At 55.2% G+C, this 15845-nt stretch overlaps 1 protein-coding gene across 7 annotated transcripts in view; it reads left to right on the top strand.

Moving 5' to 3' along the window:
- The first annotated feature begins 1664 nt into the window (after positions 1 to 1664).
- The window catches only part of LOC105483163 (rootletin), a 59776-nt gene continuing 45595 nt past the window's right edge, over positions 1665 to 15845 (top strand). For 3 of the 7 annotated variants that reach the window (XM_071099605.1, XM_024793184.2, XM_071099600.1), the window contains exons 1-3: positions 1788 to 9397; positions 9987 to 10122; positions 11639 to 11793. In XM_071099605.1, coding sequence (XP_070955706.1) covers positions 9338 to 9397; positions 9987 to 10122; positions 11639 to 11793 — 351 coding nt within the window. In that variant the 5' untranslated portion in view covers positions 1788 to 9337. Of the gene's footprint in view, positions 1740 to 1786; positions 9398 to 9986; positions 11794 to 15845 lie in introns of those variants that run through there. The other 4 variants (XM_071099621.1, XM_071099631.1, XM_071099610.1 and 1 more) reach the window with 4 other exon arrangements.

Below are 15845 nucleotides of genomic sequence, written 5' to 3'. Positions count from 1 at the left end.
GCAGAGTCCTCCCCAGCCTAGCCGCTGGATTTGGCAGGCACTTGGCCTTAGCAACCTCAGGGTGGTAACTCCAATCAGTTACTTGTTTCCCTGTTACCTGAGTTGCGGATTTAGAATCCTCTGCAGTGAGCAGGTGAGCACCTGGCATGATTCTTTGCTGGTGGGTGGTCCTGGGGGTCACTGGGCCAGTCACCACCTGGTGACAGGACAGGGTGACCGGTGGGTGGCAGCCCTGGGGATTCAAAGGACCGTAGCCGGGTCAGGCTGAGCTGAGCAGAGCCAAGGAGTCAGCACAGCAGGGAACCTAAGCTCCTCACAGACAGGGGAGCTGGAGGCCCCGCCAAGGAGGTAAGTATGTGCCTCCCTGCAGCAGGGTCCTGGTCCAGGCCACAGCCTTGCTTGCACTGGGCTGGGTTTCAGAGCCCAAAGGACACACTGGCAGCCTTTAGTGCAGTTTTTCAGATGTTACAAACAGATTCCTCGTTGACAAAAATGAAACTTCCACTGCTTCCCTCCTTACCACGCAGGAAACATGGAACCCAACCATCAGCCGCGGGCCTGCTGGCCGTTCTTTCTGGGTACTGTGTTTGGAAAAAACACAAAATCATTAAATTAAATATGCCTTTTCAAACCAAACACATCCCTCTTTTAGCCCTGGAGATTCAGAGCTGCCTCACCTTTTGAAAATGAATGATCTTGGCCGGGTGCGCTGGCTCATGCCTGTAATCCCAGTACTTTGAGAAGCCGAGGTGGCTGGATCGCGAGGACAAGAGTTCGAGACCAGCCTGGCCAATATGGTGAAACACTCTACTAAAAATACAAAAACTAGCCGGGCATGGCGGCGGGCGCCTGTAGTCCCAACTACTCAGGAGGCTGAGGCAGGAGAATTTCTCGAACCCCGAAGGCAGAGGTTGCAGTGAGCCGAGATCACACCACTGCACTCCAGCCTAGGCAATAAGAGCGAGACTCCCTCAAAAAAAAAAAAAAAAAAAAAAGAATAATTTCATCCAATGCCTTCAATAACAGAAGGAGGTCGAAGTCCAGTGAGGGGGTGGAACGAACATACAGTGGAAAGGACACGAGACAAGCGCTTGCAGGTTGAGTCTTGCGAACAAACTGAGGCCAGAGTGCCTTCCTCAGGGCTGTACCTCAGTTAGCAAAACAAAGGCATTCTCTCCGACGGGTCAAATCACCGAACAAACTGAGGCCAGAGTGCCTTCCTCAGGGCTATACCTCAGTTAGCAAAACAAAGGCATTCTCTCCGACGGGTCAAATCACCGAAGCCTCGGGATCGTCGCTGGGGGCTGTGACGGGGCTAGCATGAAATGTCCCCTCCGTCTGGCTGGGCGAAGGGTCAGTGCTCAGGAGTTTCAGGCCTTTAAGGCCGGGCGAGACTGCAGGGGGACTCTGCAGCAGGGTGGGGGTTTCGATCCCGCACTGTGCTTGCAACTGCGAGGCCTTGGGGGTCGTGCTTCGTTCGCCTGAAATCCTCGTTCGTGCTTGCAGGAGGCGCCTGGCTTGCCCGGCGGTGCGAAGCAGCAAGCCGGAGGGCGCAGTAGGCGTGTCCGCCCAGGCCAGCCTCTGTAAGCCCCGCTGCGCGCGGCTCCCGGCTCCCGGCTCCCGGCCCCGCCCCCGCCTCCGCCCCACTCCCGCGCGGAGCAGGCTCCGCCCCCAGTTCCCCCTGCCCGGTCCGGCCCGCTTGGCCTCGGCAGCAGCGGCTGCGGCGAAGGCGCGCGAAGGTAGGAGGCCGGGGGCGCGCGCGTGCGCGGGGGCGGGACGGACGCGCTCCCGGCGGAGGAGGCCGCGCGCCTGGGGACGGGCTGGAGCCACGTCCCGGATTTGGGGACGCTGTGGGCGCCTCATCCGCTGCTGATCGGCACCGGAGGCCAAGTGAGCGTTCCCGACGGGCTCCGCGGATGCCCCGCTGCGTCCTGCCGCCCATCCTGCCCGGATTGTCGCGGGCCGGAGGCACGACAGGAGGCCGGGGCCTGCTCGGGCGCAGCGGCCTGCAGGGCGCAGCCGTCCCTCCGCCGGCCGGGGTCCCCTCGCTCCGCGGGCGGCCGTGGCCCTCGCGACGGCCACTGCCCCCCGCAGATGCCCTCTGCAGCTCCTGCTTGCGGTCCCCGCTCTGTACTGCCCTCCTAGTGTGGGACGCGGTTTCGTCTTCATTGCAGCCCTGTCGAGTCGGAAGCATCTCCGTTGTGCGGATGCAGAAACTGAGGCCTAGAGCGCGCAGTTGGGCTGGCCACAAAGGCAGGGCCGCCGGATGCTGTGCGGGGATGGGGCCCTGCAGCCCTTGCGCCTCTCAGCATGCGGCGTCAGGCCCCTGGGCCCGGCAGCGCCTCTGGAGTGGGCATTTTGAACTAGCGCCCTCCTGATTTTCACACAAACCTAAGCTTGACGACCATGCTGGGGCGGATGTCTGCCCCTCTGGTGACCAGCTCACAGCTCCCTCGGGAAGACGATTGACTGGGGAATGGGGACCCTGGGGAGGGGGCCTTCATGGTTCCATCTGTCTGTTTACGCCAGAAAACAGAGATTTCTGTTTTCTTTAGCTGGGCTCACAGCAGGTGCTTAATAAACAGATCTTGTGGCGGGAGCTGAGGCCAGCGGGATTCAGGCAAGACTCCAGGACTCAACCCCTGGATCTGGGAGGCTCCCCACCCGCGCACATTTGCCTGACTTAACCCTCCCCTCCCCAGTCTTTCTCTCAGCCCTTGGAGGGGAGGCCCCCTTTCCACCCAGGTGGCCCCTGTGGGGGTCACTGCCTGGTTTTCACCCTGAACTTCTGGGATGCGGCAGATGCAGGATGTGTTCGCTGGTGTCCTTCAGTGATCCCCGTCTGCGGCTGACACCATCTTTGGCCCAACATGACCCCAGCCAGAGCCAACGGGAATCATTTCTTTTTCCATTTAACATCCTATATTATTACTTGGCTCTTCGCATTCATTAATTCATTCAGCAGCTCCTCGTGGAGCTTTGGCCTTAGCCCATGCACTGTGGAAGTGGCAGTGAACTAAGCCAACCTGGCACTTTGGGAGGCTGAGGTGGGAGGACCGCTTGAGCCCAAAAGTTGGAGACTAGCCTGGGCAACATCTCATCTCTACAACAAGTAAAAAACTAGCCAGGCATGGTGGCACGCACCTGTGGTCCCAGCTACTCAGGAGGCTGAGGTGGGAGGATCCCTTAAGCGCAGGAGGTCAAGGCAGCAGTGAGCCATGATTTTGCCACTGCACTCCAGCCTGGACAACAGAGCAAGACCCTGTCTCAAAGGAAAAAAAAAAAGGAGTCAGACAACATACATGTTGGAGAAAACGGAACAGCCACTGGAGGGACGTCTTTAGCTGGGAGTCAGGGATACCTCCCTCAGAAGGTGATATTTTTGAGCTAAAATCTGGCTGACAAGCAGCAGTGAGTTGTGCAGAGGAAGGGGGAAGAGCGTCCCAGGGAGAGAAAATGGCAGTGCAAAGGCCCAGAGGTGGGAGCATGCATGGTGTTTGAGGAATCAAGAAGGCCATGAGCAGCCGGGTGTGGTGGCTCACGCCTGTAATCCCAGCGCCTTGGGAGGCCAAGATGGGTGGGTCACTTGAGATCAGGAGTTTAAGGCCAGTCTGGCCCATATGGTGAAACCTCATCTCTACTAAAAATACAAAAATTAGCTGGGCGCGGTGGCTCACATCTGTAATCCCAGCACTTTGGGAGGCCGAGGCGGGCGGATCACAAGGTCAGGAGATCAAGACCATCCTGGAGAACACGGTGAAACCCCGTTTTTACTAAAAATACAAAAAATTAGCCAGCCGTGGTGGCGGGTGCCTATAGTCCCAGCTACTCGGGAGGCTGAGAAGGAGAATGGTGTGAACCCCGGAGGCAGAGGTTGCAGTGGGCCAAGATCGTGCCACTGCACTCCAGCCTGGGCAACAAAGCCAGACTTTGTCTCCAAAAAAAAAAAAAAAATACAAAAATTAGCTGGGCGTGGTGGTGCTTGCCTGTAATCCCAGCTACTCAGGAGGCTGAGGTAGGAGAATCGCTTGAAGCCAGGAGGCGGAGGTTGCAGTAAGCCGTGATCGTGCACCACTGCACTCCAGCCTGGGTAACAGAGCAAGACTCTGCCTCAAAAAATAAAATAAAATAAAATAAGGCCATGAGTGAGGGGGAGAGAGGAGATGAGGTGGGAGAAGTGGGGTGCAGTCAGATCTGGTGGGCCCTGTGAGCCATGGAAGGACTTTGAACTTCATTTTAGGTGCGGTAAGAGCTAGTAGAGGGCTTTGGGCAGGGGAGGGGTATGACCTCTACTGTGTGAAATTGAGTGGGGTGAGGGGATGAGCATCGAAGCAGAGAGACCCTTGGGGAGCCATCTGAGCAGTCCAGGCAGTGGCTTATGTAATACACATCGGAGTCCTGGGGTGGTGCCAGGCACACAGCAGGCGCTGCAGGATGGCAGTCATTGCTGTTACTGTTTTTGTTTATCTGAGGCAGTGTCTTGCTCTTTCACCCAGGCTAGAGTGCAGTGACACAACCACAGCTCGTTGCAGCCTCAACCTTCCAGGCTCAAGCAATCCTCCTGCCTCAGCCTCTCAAGGAACTGGGACTACAGGAGGTATATGCCACCATGCCAAGCCAGTTTTTTTTTGTATTTTTTGGTAGAGATGGAGTCTCACTATGTTGCCAGGGCTGGTCTCAAACTCCTGGGCTCAAGCAGTCCTCCTACCTCAGCCTCCCAATGTGTTGGGATCACCCAGCTTGCTGTTATTATTTAAGACTCTGGACTGGGCGTGGTGGCTCATGCCTGTAATCCCAGCACTTTGGGAGGCCGAGGCAGGTAGATCACTTGAGGTCAGGAGTTTGAGACCAACCTGGCAAACATGGTGAAATCCTGTCTCTACTAAAAATTAAAAAATTAACTGGGCTTGGTGGCGCATACCTGTAATCCCAGCTACTCAGGAGGCTGAGGCAGGAGAATTGCTTGAGCCCAGGAGGCAGAGGTTGCAGTGAGCCGAGATCGTGCCACTGCACTCCAGACTGGGTGACAGAGCGAGACTCCATCTCCAAAACAAAGCAAAACAAAATAAACAAAAAAAAAACAAAAACGCTTTGGAATCAGGCACACCTAGGTCGCGGCTGTGACTTGAGCTCTTTGTGGCTGGGTGCACTGGAGCCAATTATGTAACTTTGCTGAGACTTCATCCTGTCATCTGTAAAGTGAGTAGAGTGGTGCCGGGAATGTTAAAGCAGGTAAGGGACAGATGTAACATTTTGCGCACAGGGACTGGCTCATGGTTGGTTCAATATTTTTGTCATAATTTCCAGTCAGCAGCAGGAGGATAAAGAAGGGGTAAGCGGATAAGAGGTACTGCTATGTTTGAAATGAGTAATCTCTGAGGAGCTTTTTGGCTAGTTCCTGCCGCTAACCCTGGCAAAAGGCAGGTTTGGAGGGTGGTAGTGGGGAGGGAAGGGTACAAAGCGTATCTCTTCTGTATTTGGTCACCAAATAATGGCTCAGCATCTAGAACAAGGCACAGGGTTCTAGCTTCGGTACTAGAAAGAGCCAATAATACTCATGATAGTAATGATAACAGTAATAATAACCAACACTTACCGGCTATTTAACTGCTGGTAGTAATTAAGGTAACACTAGCTAATGTGATAGTGAAACCCTGAATCCTCAGAGGCTTAGCACAATGGAAGTTTATTTCTCATTCATGAAAAGTCCTGCTGGGCGTTTGGCTGGTGGCTTTCTATGTGGTGACCCAGAGACCCAGATCCCTTCTGTCTTGTGGTTCCAGCATCCCCTAGGACCTTGGAATTATTTCCTTCTAGCTGATGGAGCAGGAAGGAGAGAAATAATTTTATGGGCCAAGCCTAACGTGGCACGCTTTCTTTCTGTCTGAATTCTGTGGACCAGAAGTTGACCACGTGGCCGTATCTGACTGGAAAGGAGTCTGGGAAATGGCTTTCAGCCATATTCCTAAGAGAATCGGAAATGCTTTGTGGTGAGCACATTGCAGCTTCTGCCACACCATATCCAGGCATATAGCTTAGCACGGGGTATTTTATTTGATGCTCATGCTAGAGACAGGCACCATTATTATCCCATTTTGCAGATGAGGAAACTGAGGCTCAGGGAAGTGAAGACTCTGGCGCAGGGTCTGTGAGCCAAGATTGGAGTCCAGGTGGCCAGATGCTGAAGCTGTTGGCATCCAGATTTCTAAGGGGAATTCAGTCTTTTTTTTTTTTTTTTTTTTTTTGGAGAATTGGGTGGAAGTAGTGGACACATACAACATACACAGGGTTCAGATGTGACTTCCTGGGACCCACAGAACCCAGCAGGACTCTGCAGGAGAACTTTGGGGATGGAGCCAAGGGTGGGTGTCACCTGGTGCCAGGGGCTGATATCCTGTCCCCTTCCCCCAACCCTTAGGGCCGTGGTCAGGAGAAGGCACAGAACAATTCAGTTCAGTCCCCCAAGGACATCTGGGGCCCCCTCTGCTGAGCTGGGCGTGCAGGGCTGGACATGCTGGCCCAGGGGTATTTGTATTTGTGGCTTCCCCCTGCTCTGATAGGCAGGTGTGCAGCCTGTAGTGGGGATTTTTGGAGGCTGCCTAGAGGGAGAAGAGTGGGCATCCCTGTGGTTTGTAGTGGCAGCTCTCTGCTGCTGGCCGGTTTAGTTTAGTTTTTTTTTTTTTTTTTTTTTTTTGACACAGTCTCGCTCTGTCACCCAGGCTAGAGTGCAGTGGTGCAATCTCAGCTCACTGCAACCTCTGCCTCCCGGTTTCAAGTGATTCTTGTGCCTCAGCCTCCCGAGTAGCTGGTACTGCAGGCACCCACCACCATGCCCAGCTAATTTCTGTATTTTTAGTAGAGACGGGGTTTCACCACGTTGGCCAGGCTGGTCTAGAATTCCTGATCTCAAGCGATCTACCTGCCTCGGCCTCCCAAAGTGTTGGGATTACAGGCGTGAGCCACTGCACCCGGACAGTGGCTGGTTTAGTTTTGCCCAAATCTGGCTTGCTTGCCATTGCAACTTGGCAACATTTATCTTTTCTGCCCTGTCTCTTGGTTTTCCATCTGCAGGACAGGTCCCTTAGTTGGGCATAAGCGGTCTAGCCTGGACTGATGAGCATTTGTACAGCACCGTGGCATTCTGGGTCTGACCTCGATACAGTAGTAGAGTCTCAAAGTGCAAATGCTTCGGCCTTGCCCTTCAGTCACTTACTGGGAGGCTGCTGGTCACAGTGGAATGAGCTGTGGGCTCACCACTTCCCTGAAGCATGTCACCTTGAGTAGGTGAGAGCCCAATCTCTCTGAGCCTCAGTTTTCTCATCTGGAAATGGGTCAAAGTAAGGATTTAATGAGATAATGTGAATATGCCCCCTTTAGGGCACAGCATGGAGCAGAAGGCACCCAGAGGCCGAGGGCTGAGGCATAGCAGTGAAGCAGGACGAGCCACAGGCAAAACTTCTCAGACACCAGGTTAAAGAAGGAAGGAGCTTTGTTCAGCTGGGAACTTCAGCAGACTTGTGTCTTAAAAGTGGAGCTCCTCGAATGAGCAATTCCTGTCCTTTTTCAGGGCTTACAACTGTAAGGACAGGAGCCCAGACACATGATGCTAATGACGAAAGGAACAGTGGCCACCATTGGCTAATAGCTCACCACCTGCCAGGTGTGGCAGGTACTATCAGTCTCATTTTTTTGTTGTTTTTGGTAGGACAGAGTCTTGCTATGTTGCCCAGGCTGGTCTCAAACTCCTGGACTCAAGTGATTCTCCCATCTTGGCCTCCCAAAGTGCTGGGATTACAGACCTGAACTACCACGCTTGGTCTAGTCTTATTTTATTTTATTTTATTTTATTTTATTTTATTTTATTTTATTTTATTTTATTTTATTTTATGTTTTTGAGACAGAGTCTTGCCCTGTCACCCTGGCTGGAGTGCTGTGGTACAATCTTGGCTCACTGCCACCTCCTCCTCCCGGGTTCAAGTGATTCCCCTGCCTCAGCCTCCTGACTAGCTGGGATTACATGCACATGCCACCATGCCCCAGCTAATTTTTTTATTTTTATTTATTTATTTATTTTCTTGAGATAGAGTCTTACTCTGTTGCCAGGCTGGAGTGCAGTGGCACGATCTCAGCTCACTGCAACTTCTGCCTCCCAGGTTCAAGCGATTCTCCTGACTCAGCCTCCCAAGTAGCTGGAATTACAGGCATGTGGCACCACGCCCAGCTAATTTTTTGTATTTTTGGTAGAGATGGGGTTGCACCATATTGGTCAGGCTGGTCTCAAACTCCTGACCTCAGCTGATCTGTCTGCCTTGGCCTCCCAAAATGCTGAGATTACAGGCGTGAGCGCCCGCGCTCGACCGGGACTGTGCCTTTTGGATTTTCAAATGAATGAAATGAGTATTTCTTGAGTGTTGACCCTGTGACCCCCCGGCACCGTGTCATGTGCTGGTTATGCACACACGATATTTTCTTTCATCCCCAGACAGCTCCATGAGGTGAGTGCCAATATTATCACATCTTACGTAAGAGGACACTGAGGCTCAGAGAGGCAAAGTCACTGTTGCTGGTGCACCCAGCAAGTGGGGGCTGGTGTGGGTGTGGAGGGGCCAGAAGCTTCTCAATAAGTGCCCGCAGGGCAAGGCTGGGGCATTTGTAGGTCGAGGCTGTGCTACTGTGTCTAGGTCAGACCTAGGAATGCTGCAGGTGTTGCATAAATGCTCATCAGTCCAGGCTGGACCGCTCATGCCCAGCTAAGTGCCTAGCCTGCTCTGGGTGACCTCACAGCCTGCATTCTTTGCCCTACACCTGTTGTGGGAAAGCGTGCTCCCAGCATGCTGTAAATCCTTGCATTCTTAGCTAACCATGTGACTCCAGTTCTGGGCCAGCAAAGATGGTCCTGAAGACTTAGGACTCTGGCCTTTCCTGTCTCATGGCTACTGACCCCATCCCCTGGCTTAGAGGGCTCTAGGACCCAGCAACCTGTGGAGGGTGGAGAGTGTGTGAGGTCCTGACCTCCAGGTACCTCCCCTCCTTTTCAACCCCCATTCCCTCTTCTCTCTCCTCCCTTCCTTTCTCTCCCTTCTTCTCCCCTCTCTTTATCCTTCCTCTTCCTTCGGCTCCCCGCCTCTGCTTCCCTCCTCTCCTGTCCTTTCCCATCCCCTCCCCCCTCAGCCCCCATCCCGCTCCTCCCACCCCGGTGGTCACATGGGGGCGCCGCCGGATTTAAGCTTAATCTGCCTGGTGCTCAGCACAGCAGCCTGGCTGTGGCGCGTGCTGACTGAGCTAGTCTTGGGGTCCTGGGAAAGGGGGCTGGAGGAGTGCTCACAGCCTCCCCCCCATGACCTTGGGGCTGGCGGGGGCACAGGAGGTCGAGCTGACACTAGAGACGGTTATCCAGGTGGGTCCTGGGGGCTGTGCCCACCCTGTCTGGGGCGGGGTAGTGTGGACTTAGCAGGAGTGGTGAGAGGTGTGTGAGTCTTGGGGGTCAAGGGGTGGGAGGGGTGTGGTGCTGGTGGGGCATAAGGGGCCCCCGTTTGCAGTTCCTGGCAAGACGGGGGGCAGAGGTACACACAGGGTGCACCTGCTGTGGCTTCCTCATCCCAGTATCCCAGTGCCCTGCATTGGGAGAAGAGGGTCCCTACTTCCAGATTTTAGGATTCGGAGGACCTCTGGCATAGCCGGATCCTCATCCATCTAGGGTCGGAGCTGGATTGGAGCCCCCAACACTGGACTGCCTCAGTGGGGTTTGGGAGTTGCTCCTGGGGTTTGGTTCGCATCTCTGGCCCTGGGTGGACTTCTTCCAGGGGCGGGGAGCGCACAAGAGGCTCCTCCCACGGGGATTTTTTGGATTCTAATTCCCAGGCTTCACTCCATCTTGCGGGGGCTCCTGGGGACCCGTATCTTGGGCGGTAGGACTTGGCTCTTCCCCCGAGGCCAGGGAGCCCCGGGTCCCAGGTCCCCTGAAGACCCTCTCGCTTTTCCCACAGACACTGGAGAGCAGCGTCCTGTGCCAGGAGAAGGGCTTGGGCACGCGGGACCTGGCCCAGGACGCTCAGACCACCAGCCTGCCTGCCCGCATCAGGGAGATTGTCACCCGCAACCTCTCCCGGCCTGAGAGCCCAGGTGCCACCCCCATCCGCTCCCTTCCACAGACACCACCCACATTTTACCTCTTCGCATGTCCCTTTCCTGAGCAGTCACCATGATGATCATGACTGTAACTCGCTGTGGGGCAGGCACAACCTTATGATGGAAGAACCCATTTTACAGATGAGGAAACGGAGGCTCAGGGATGAATTTGCCCAGACTTATTCCGCATGTGGTGCAACTAGAAGGAAGGGCTGAGCATCCTCTCCGTGCTTGCCTGTAGCCTGCTGCAAAGATGTGAACCCCAAATCCCGTATTTCCACCCGGGGAAGGTGTGAGCTGGTTGAACCCAAGATGTAGGGAAAGGGCAGCTCAGCTCAGACCAGGGTTTTGCAGAAGTCTCAGTGGATGGCGCTGTCCATGCATTTCCCACGTGGGCAGGAATGTGGATGGTCCCTGCTCCTCTCAGCGGGTGGCACACATGGTGGTGGTATGTGGCTTGAGGGTCTGGGAAGGGCACAGTCAGTTGCAGCTGGTGTGCTGGCAGCCCTCCGTGATGGAGTTTGGGTGTTCTAACCATTGTCTCTGTTCAACTGACAAGCTACAGACGGGCCCCCGCCTTGGGAGCACCAGGGATGCTGGTGCCCTGGAGCCCCAGACAGAGAGAGACTCAGGGGGCCCTCACCCTGACACCTGGGGCGTATGTCCAGTTCTCCTGGGGTAGAAGGGGAACCCACAGGAGGTGGACAACCCCGCTTCTCCCGCTGGCCTTTCTTTCCCTCTTCTCTCTTTCTCCTCCTCCTCACAACCTGACCCACGCTATCCTGAGTCCTAGCCTTTGAAGTTCCTTGAAGCTCTTCCCTTGAGTGCGGCTTTGATGATTTTCTGGGAGGATCTGGTTACTATTCTACCTTTTTTTTTTTTTTGAGACAGAGTCTCGCTGCGTTACCCTGGCTGGAGTGCAGTGGTGCAATCTCGGCTCATTGCAACCTCCGCCTCCCGTGTTCAAGGGATTCCCCTGTCTCAGCCTCCCAAGTAGCTGGGACTACAGGCATATACCACCATGCCCAACTAATTTTTGTATTTTCAGTAGAGACAGGACTTCGCCATGTTGGCCAGGCTAGTCTCAAACTCCTGACCTCAGGTGATCCTCCCATCTCGCCTCCCAAAGTGCTAGGATTACAGGCGTGAGTCCGTGCCCGCCCCACCGATTTTACAGATAAGTAAAACAGGCCCCAGAGAAGAATAGTAATTGGAAAAGGAGGGAGGAAGAACTCAGGGGTCTCCTGGGTCCTAGACTGAGCCTCTCTCCTGCACCTCCAAAAGCTGCTGGGCCACACTTTAGCTGGAGCCGTGTTTACTTTATGTCCAGCTTTGTATCCCCTCCTTGCCTTCCTCCCTGTTCTCAGCTCTGTTTGCAGGCCTGGTGCTGCAGCCATTCCCACCTGGGCTCATCTCAGGGGCCTGGATGGTTTTCTTGCCCCCCCCCCCATGTGGGGAGGATGTCCCACTGGACCCAGAAGCCAACCATGTACCCACTGTCCCTTGCCAGTCCCGCTGCCAGCCACGGAGATGGCATCGCTGCTGTCACTGCAGGAGGAGAACCAGCTGCTGCAGCAGGAGCTGTCCCGCGTGGAGGACCTGCTGGCCCAGAGCCGTGCCGAGCGCGATGAACTTGCCATTAAGTACAACGCGGTCAGCGAGAGGGTGGGTGCCGCCCAGGTGATGGGCTAGGCCAGAGCGCCCCTGGTTTGAGGGCATGGAGGCATCTAGACCAGGCCTACACATGGGGCAAAAGATGGGCCCTGGTGTCAGGTTGGCCTGAGCTTGGATTGAGGCTCTGCCACCTTGAGTGGCGTTGAACAAATCACTACATTCTTCAAGCCTGTTTTCTGTAGTGGGGATTGTAATGGGACGTGGAGTTGTGTGAATAATAGGAAATAATAGAATAAAGTGCCTGGCATAGGGGCATTTTGTTCCCATCTGTCCCAGGCCTGTTAGGGATGCGGGACACAGAGAACGAGATCCCTAGAGATTCCTGCCCCTTGAGTTTCTGGGCATCTCCCTGTGCTACCGTTGCCACGGGCCTTGGGGCTGAGGTGGTGGCTGGATGCTGGCTGGAGGCTGGTGTGGCCACCCGTGGTGTTCTGCAGGACATCTGGGGCAGCCACAAGACCTGCCGCCACTGCCTATTGGAATGGGTTCCAGGCAGGGAAGGAAGGAGAAGCAGGCCTGTCTTCATGTCCAGGCAGGATTCACATCACCTGTGCTGTAGGCTTGTGGGGGTCCCACGGCCTGGGGCGGGAGCTGGGTGTGAGCCGGTGCCAGGGGTGCATGATGCTGTTGATGCACTGTCTGCTTTGGGCCTCCAGGTGGCCGGGAGGTAACCCTGGGAAGTTGGTGGTGGCTGAAGATTGGTAAGGGAGTTGCAAGTGGGACCGAGTGTATGTGTGCAGATGGGAGGCATGCAGGTGGCAATAGTGTATTAATAGTAGCTACTGTTTATTGAATGCCTACTGTGTGCCAGGCATGTGCTGAGTGTTTCACATTTAATACACCAAGTTCGGGACCATTATGATGCCCATTTAACAAAGGAGAAAACAGAAGCTCAGGGATGGGAAGCACCATGCTGGGGGCACACAGACAGTTAAGGCTAGACACCAGGTCTTCCAGCTCGCAGCCCTGGGGCTCTGTTTGGTTTCTAGACTAACCCAGTCTAGAACCAAAGTTCTGAAGTTTTGTTTCCTACGTACGGGAAGAGACTCTGGGCTAAGGATTTCAGGGCACAGCTGGTCCCCGCAAAGTTGGAAGGGACCCAGAGAGGCAGGGGCTGGCCCAGGGTCTCCTGTGTGGTAGTGGCAGAGCTGGGGTTGGCGTGGGACCCCTGAGCTGGGCTTGTCCAGGCTGGAGCCCGCACTGGGAGGAGGGTGTGTGTTCCTGTGTGTGACTGTGGGGCGTGTCCGTGTCCTGGGATTTGTCTGGCTGGACAAACCCCCGACGAGTTGGGACTTGTAGAGGAGCCGGGTAGGCGGCCCACAGTGGCCCCTAGCATCAGGACAGTGGAGAGCTAGTTTTCCCAGGGTCTGCAGCGGGTGTGTAGGGCATGCTGGCCCCAGTCTTGCATTGTCAGTGGTGATGGGGCCCTGAGCCAGCCCTCCCTTTTCTTTTGGCCCATGCATGGCACAGTGCCACACCCCCAGGGCCTGCCTCTTAAATGCCACCTTCTGAAGCTGGCCCTGCCCCCAGTTGGCAGGGAAAGGAAGAGGTGGGAGGTGACAGGTTCCTCCTCTGCTGGGACACAGCAGCTGGGGCTGGGACTGCAGCACAGGGGGTCTGGGTTAGTGTGGAAGGCTCCCTCCTGTGGCTAGGGAGGCCCCAAATGGCACACAGAGGGCGCCCGCTGCTTCAGTTGTCCTCTATCCACCATGGTTTGAATGAGGCCCAACCTGGAGGCAGAGGTGGAATAGGAATGACTGCAAAGGCCTTTCCTGGAGGGTGTGTCCCCAGAGAACTTCAGAGCCTGGAGATCACCTTATCACAGATAGGGAAAGTAAGTCCTGGAGAGGGGGCATGATAGGCCCAAGGTCAGTGGTGGTGCTGGGATGAGACCCTTGGTCCAGGGCTCTGCAGTTGGGCAACATTCTTTCCCTGCCACCCCCTTTTCTCCATGGCCACAGGTGGCAAGTGCCTGCCCCTGTGGCCCTCACTGGCATGGTGGGCTGGGTTGGGGGGCAGTCAGCGAGATTGTTCTGATCTTTCCAACCCTGCAGCACCCCTGGCATGGGGAGTGGAGGGAGGGTCCGGTATCCTGTTGACTGCATGTCCTGCAGGGAAACTGAGGAACTCCCAGAGGCCACCTCCCGGCCAAGAGAGAGGACCTCCGGCCCCCTACAGGGGTCCCTCCTTCTTGCTGTCCCTGAGAAGCAGGTGTAGGCACAGCTGAGAATGGAAAGGAGGGAGTGGCCACGCCTCCCTTGGCTCCAGAGGACAGACCCCTGGGCTCCCTTGTGTCCATAGCAACCTGGAAAGAGTAAATGGAATGGCGGTCCGAGGGTAGCGGTTGCTAGGGGAGACAGTCAACTTCTTTCATCTCTGGCTTAGTGGCAGCCTCCTTCCCTTTTGAATTGCAAGTAAAATTGAAAGGCTGTTTTGTCCGGGGTGAAGGTTATGGAAAGGGGTGAGGTGTGGCCGAGAGGGTCCTGGCTCTGGTTCTGAGCATTGGAGAAAGGGGAGGAGAACCCAGCAACGGCCTGAACCCCTCTGTGTCCCAGAGGCAAACAGTACCTGCTTCACACAGATATGCAGTGTGGACACGACACGGGCCCCACACAGAGACACACAGATGCACAAAACAAGCCACAAACAACATAGTGAGACCCTAAAACTAGTCCACACAAAAGCACTCCAATTCACAGAATGTGCACAGCGTAACCCGCACCCACAGATGGTGAGTGCGGGGCTAGTGTCAGAGTCAGCTGGGCTGGGGTGTTGTCCCTGCTGGGTGCCCCCAACCCACTGTGCGCTCTCACACTGCCCTGCTCCTGTCTCACCTCCCTTCTCCCCAACAACTGGGGAAGATCAGGGGCCAGCAGGTGCCTTAAGGGCGTTGAGAGGGTTCCATGGCTGGTAGGGGCAGCCAGATCCCACAGGGGTCTGAGGATGCAGGGGATGGGAGCTGCCTGGGGGTGGAGGAAGGGCGGCAGCAGCAGAGGCTTTCCTGAGGTGAGGACGAAGGGCGCCTTTTTTTCTTTTTTTAAGACGGAGTCTTGGACCGGACACTGTGGCTCGTGCCTGTAATCCCAGCACTTTGGCAGGCTGAGGAGGGCAGATCACGAGGTCAGGAGTTCGAGATCAGCCTGGCCAACATAGTGAAACCCCATCTCTACTAAAAATACAAAAAATTAGCCAGGTGTGGTGGCACGCACCTGTAGTCCCAGCTATTTGGAAGCCTGAGGCAGGAGAATTCCTTGAATCTGGGAGGCAGAGGTTGCAGTGAGCCGAGATGGCGCCATTGCATTCCAGCCCAGGAGACAGCGCGAGACTGTCTCAGTAAAATAAAATAAATGGCTCAAGCCTGTAATCCCAGCACTTTGGGAGGCCGAGACGGGCGGATCACAAGGTCAGGAGATCGAGACCATCCTGGCTAACATGGTGAAACCCCGTCTCTACTAAAAATACAAAAAAACTAGCCGGGCGAGGTGGCGGGTGCCTGTAGTCCCAGCTACTCGGGAGGCTGAGGCAGGAGAATGGCGTAAACCCGGGAGGCGGAGCTTGCAGTGAGCTGAGATCCGGCCACTGCACTCCAGCCTGGGCGACAGAGCGAGACTCCGTCTCAAAAAAAAAAAAAAATAATAATAATAATAAATAAATAAAAATAAACAAAGATGGAGTCTTGCTCTGTTGCCCAGGCTGGAGTGCAGTGGTGTGATCTCAGCTCACTGCAACCTCCGCCTCCCAGGTTCAAGCGATTCTCCTGCCTCAGCCTCCTGAGTAACTGGGATTACAGGTGCATGTCACCACGCCCGGCTAATTTTTGTATTTTTAGTAGAGACGGGGTTTCATCATGTTGTCCAGGCTGGTCTCGAACCCCTGACTTCAAGTGATCCACCCACCTTGGCTTCCCAAAGTGCTGGGATTACAGGCGTGAGCCACTGCACCCAGCCAGAAGGTGGCATTAATATACAGGCGCTGTATAGGGCAACATCTGTGCGCATCTTTTACAAATCTTAATGTTGTATATTTGAGGGGTTCATTCGTGT

This window comes from Macaca nemestrina, chromosome 1 (genome assembly GCF_043159975.1).
Source record: "Macaca nemestrina isolate mMacNem1 chromosome 1, mMacNem.hap1, whole genome shotgun sequence".
Taxonomy (NCBI): Eukaryota; Metazoa; Chordata; class Mammalia; order Primates; family Cercopithecidae; genus Macaca; species Macaca nemestrina.
This window is presented reverse-complemented; position numbering and strand designations above follow the sequence as displayed.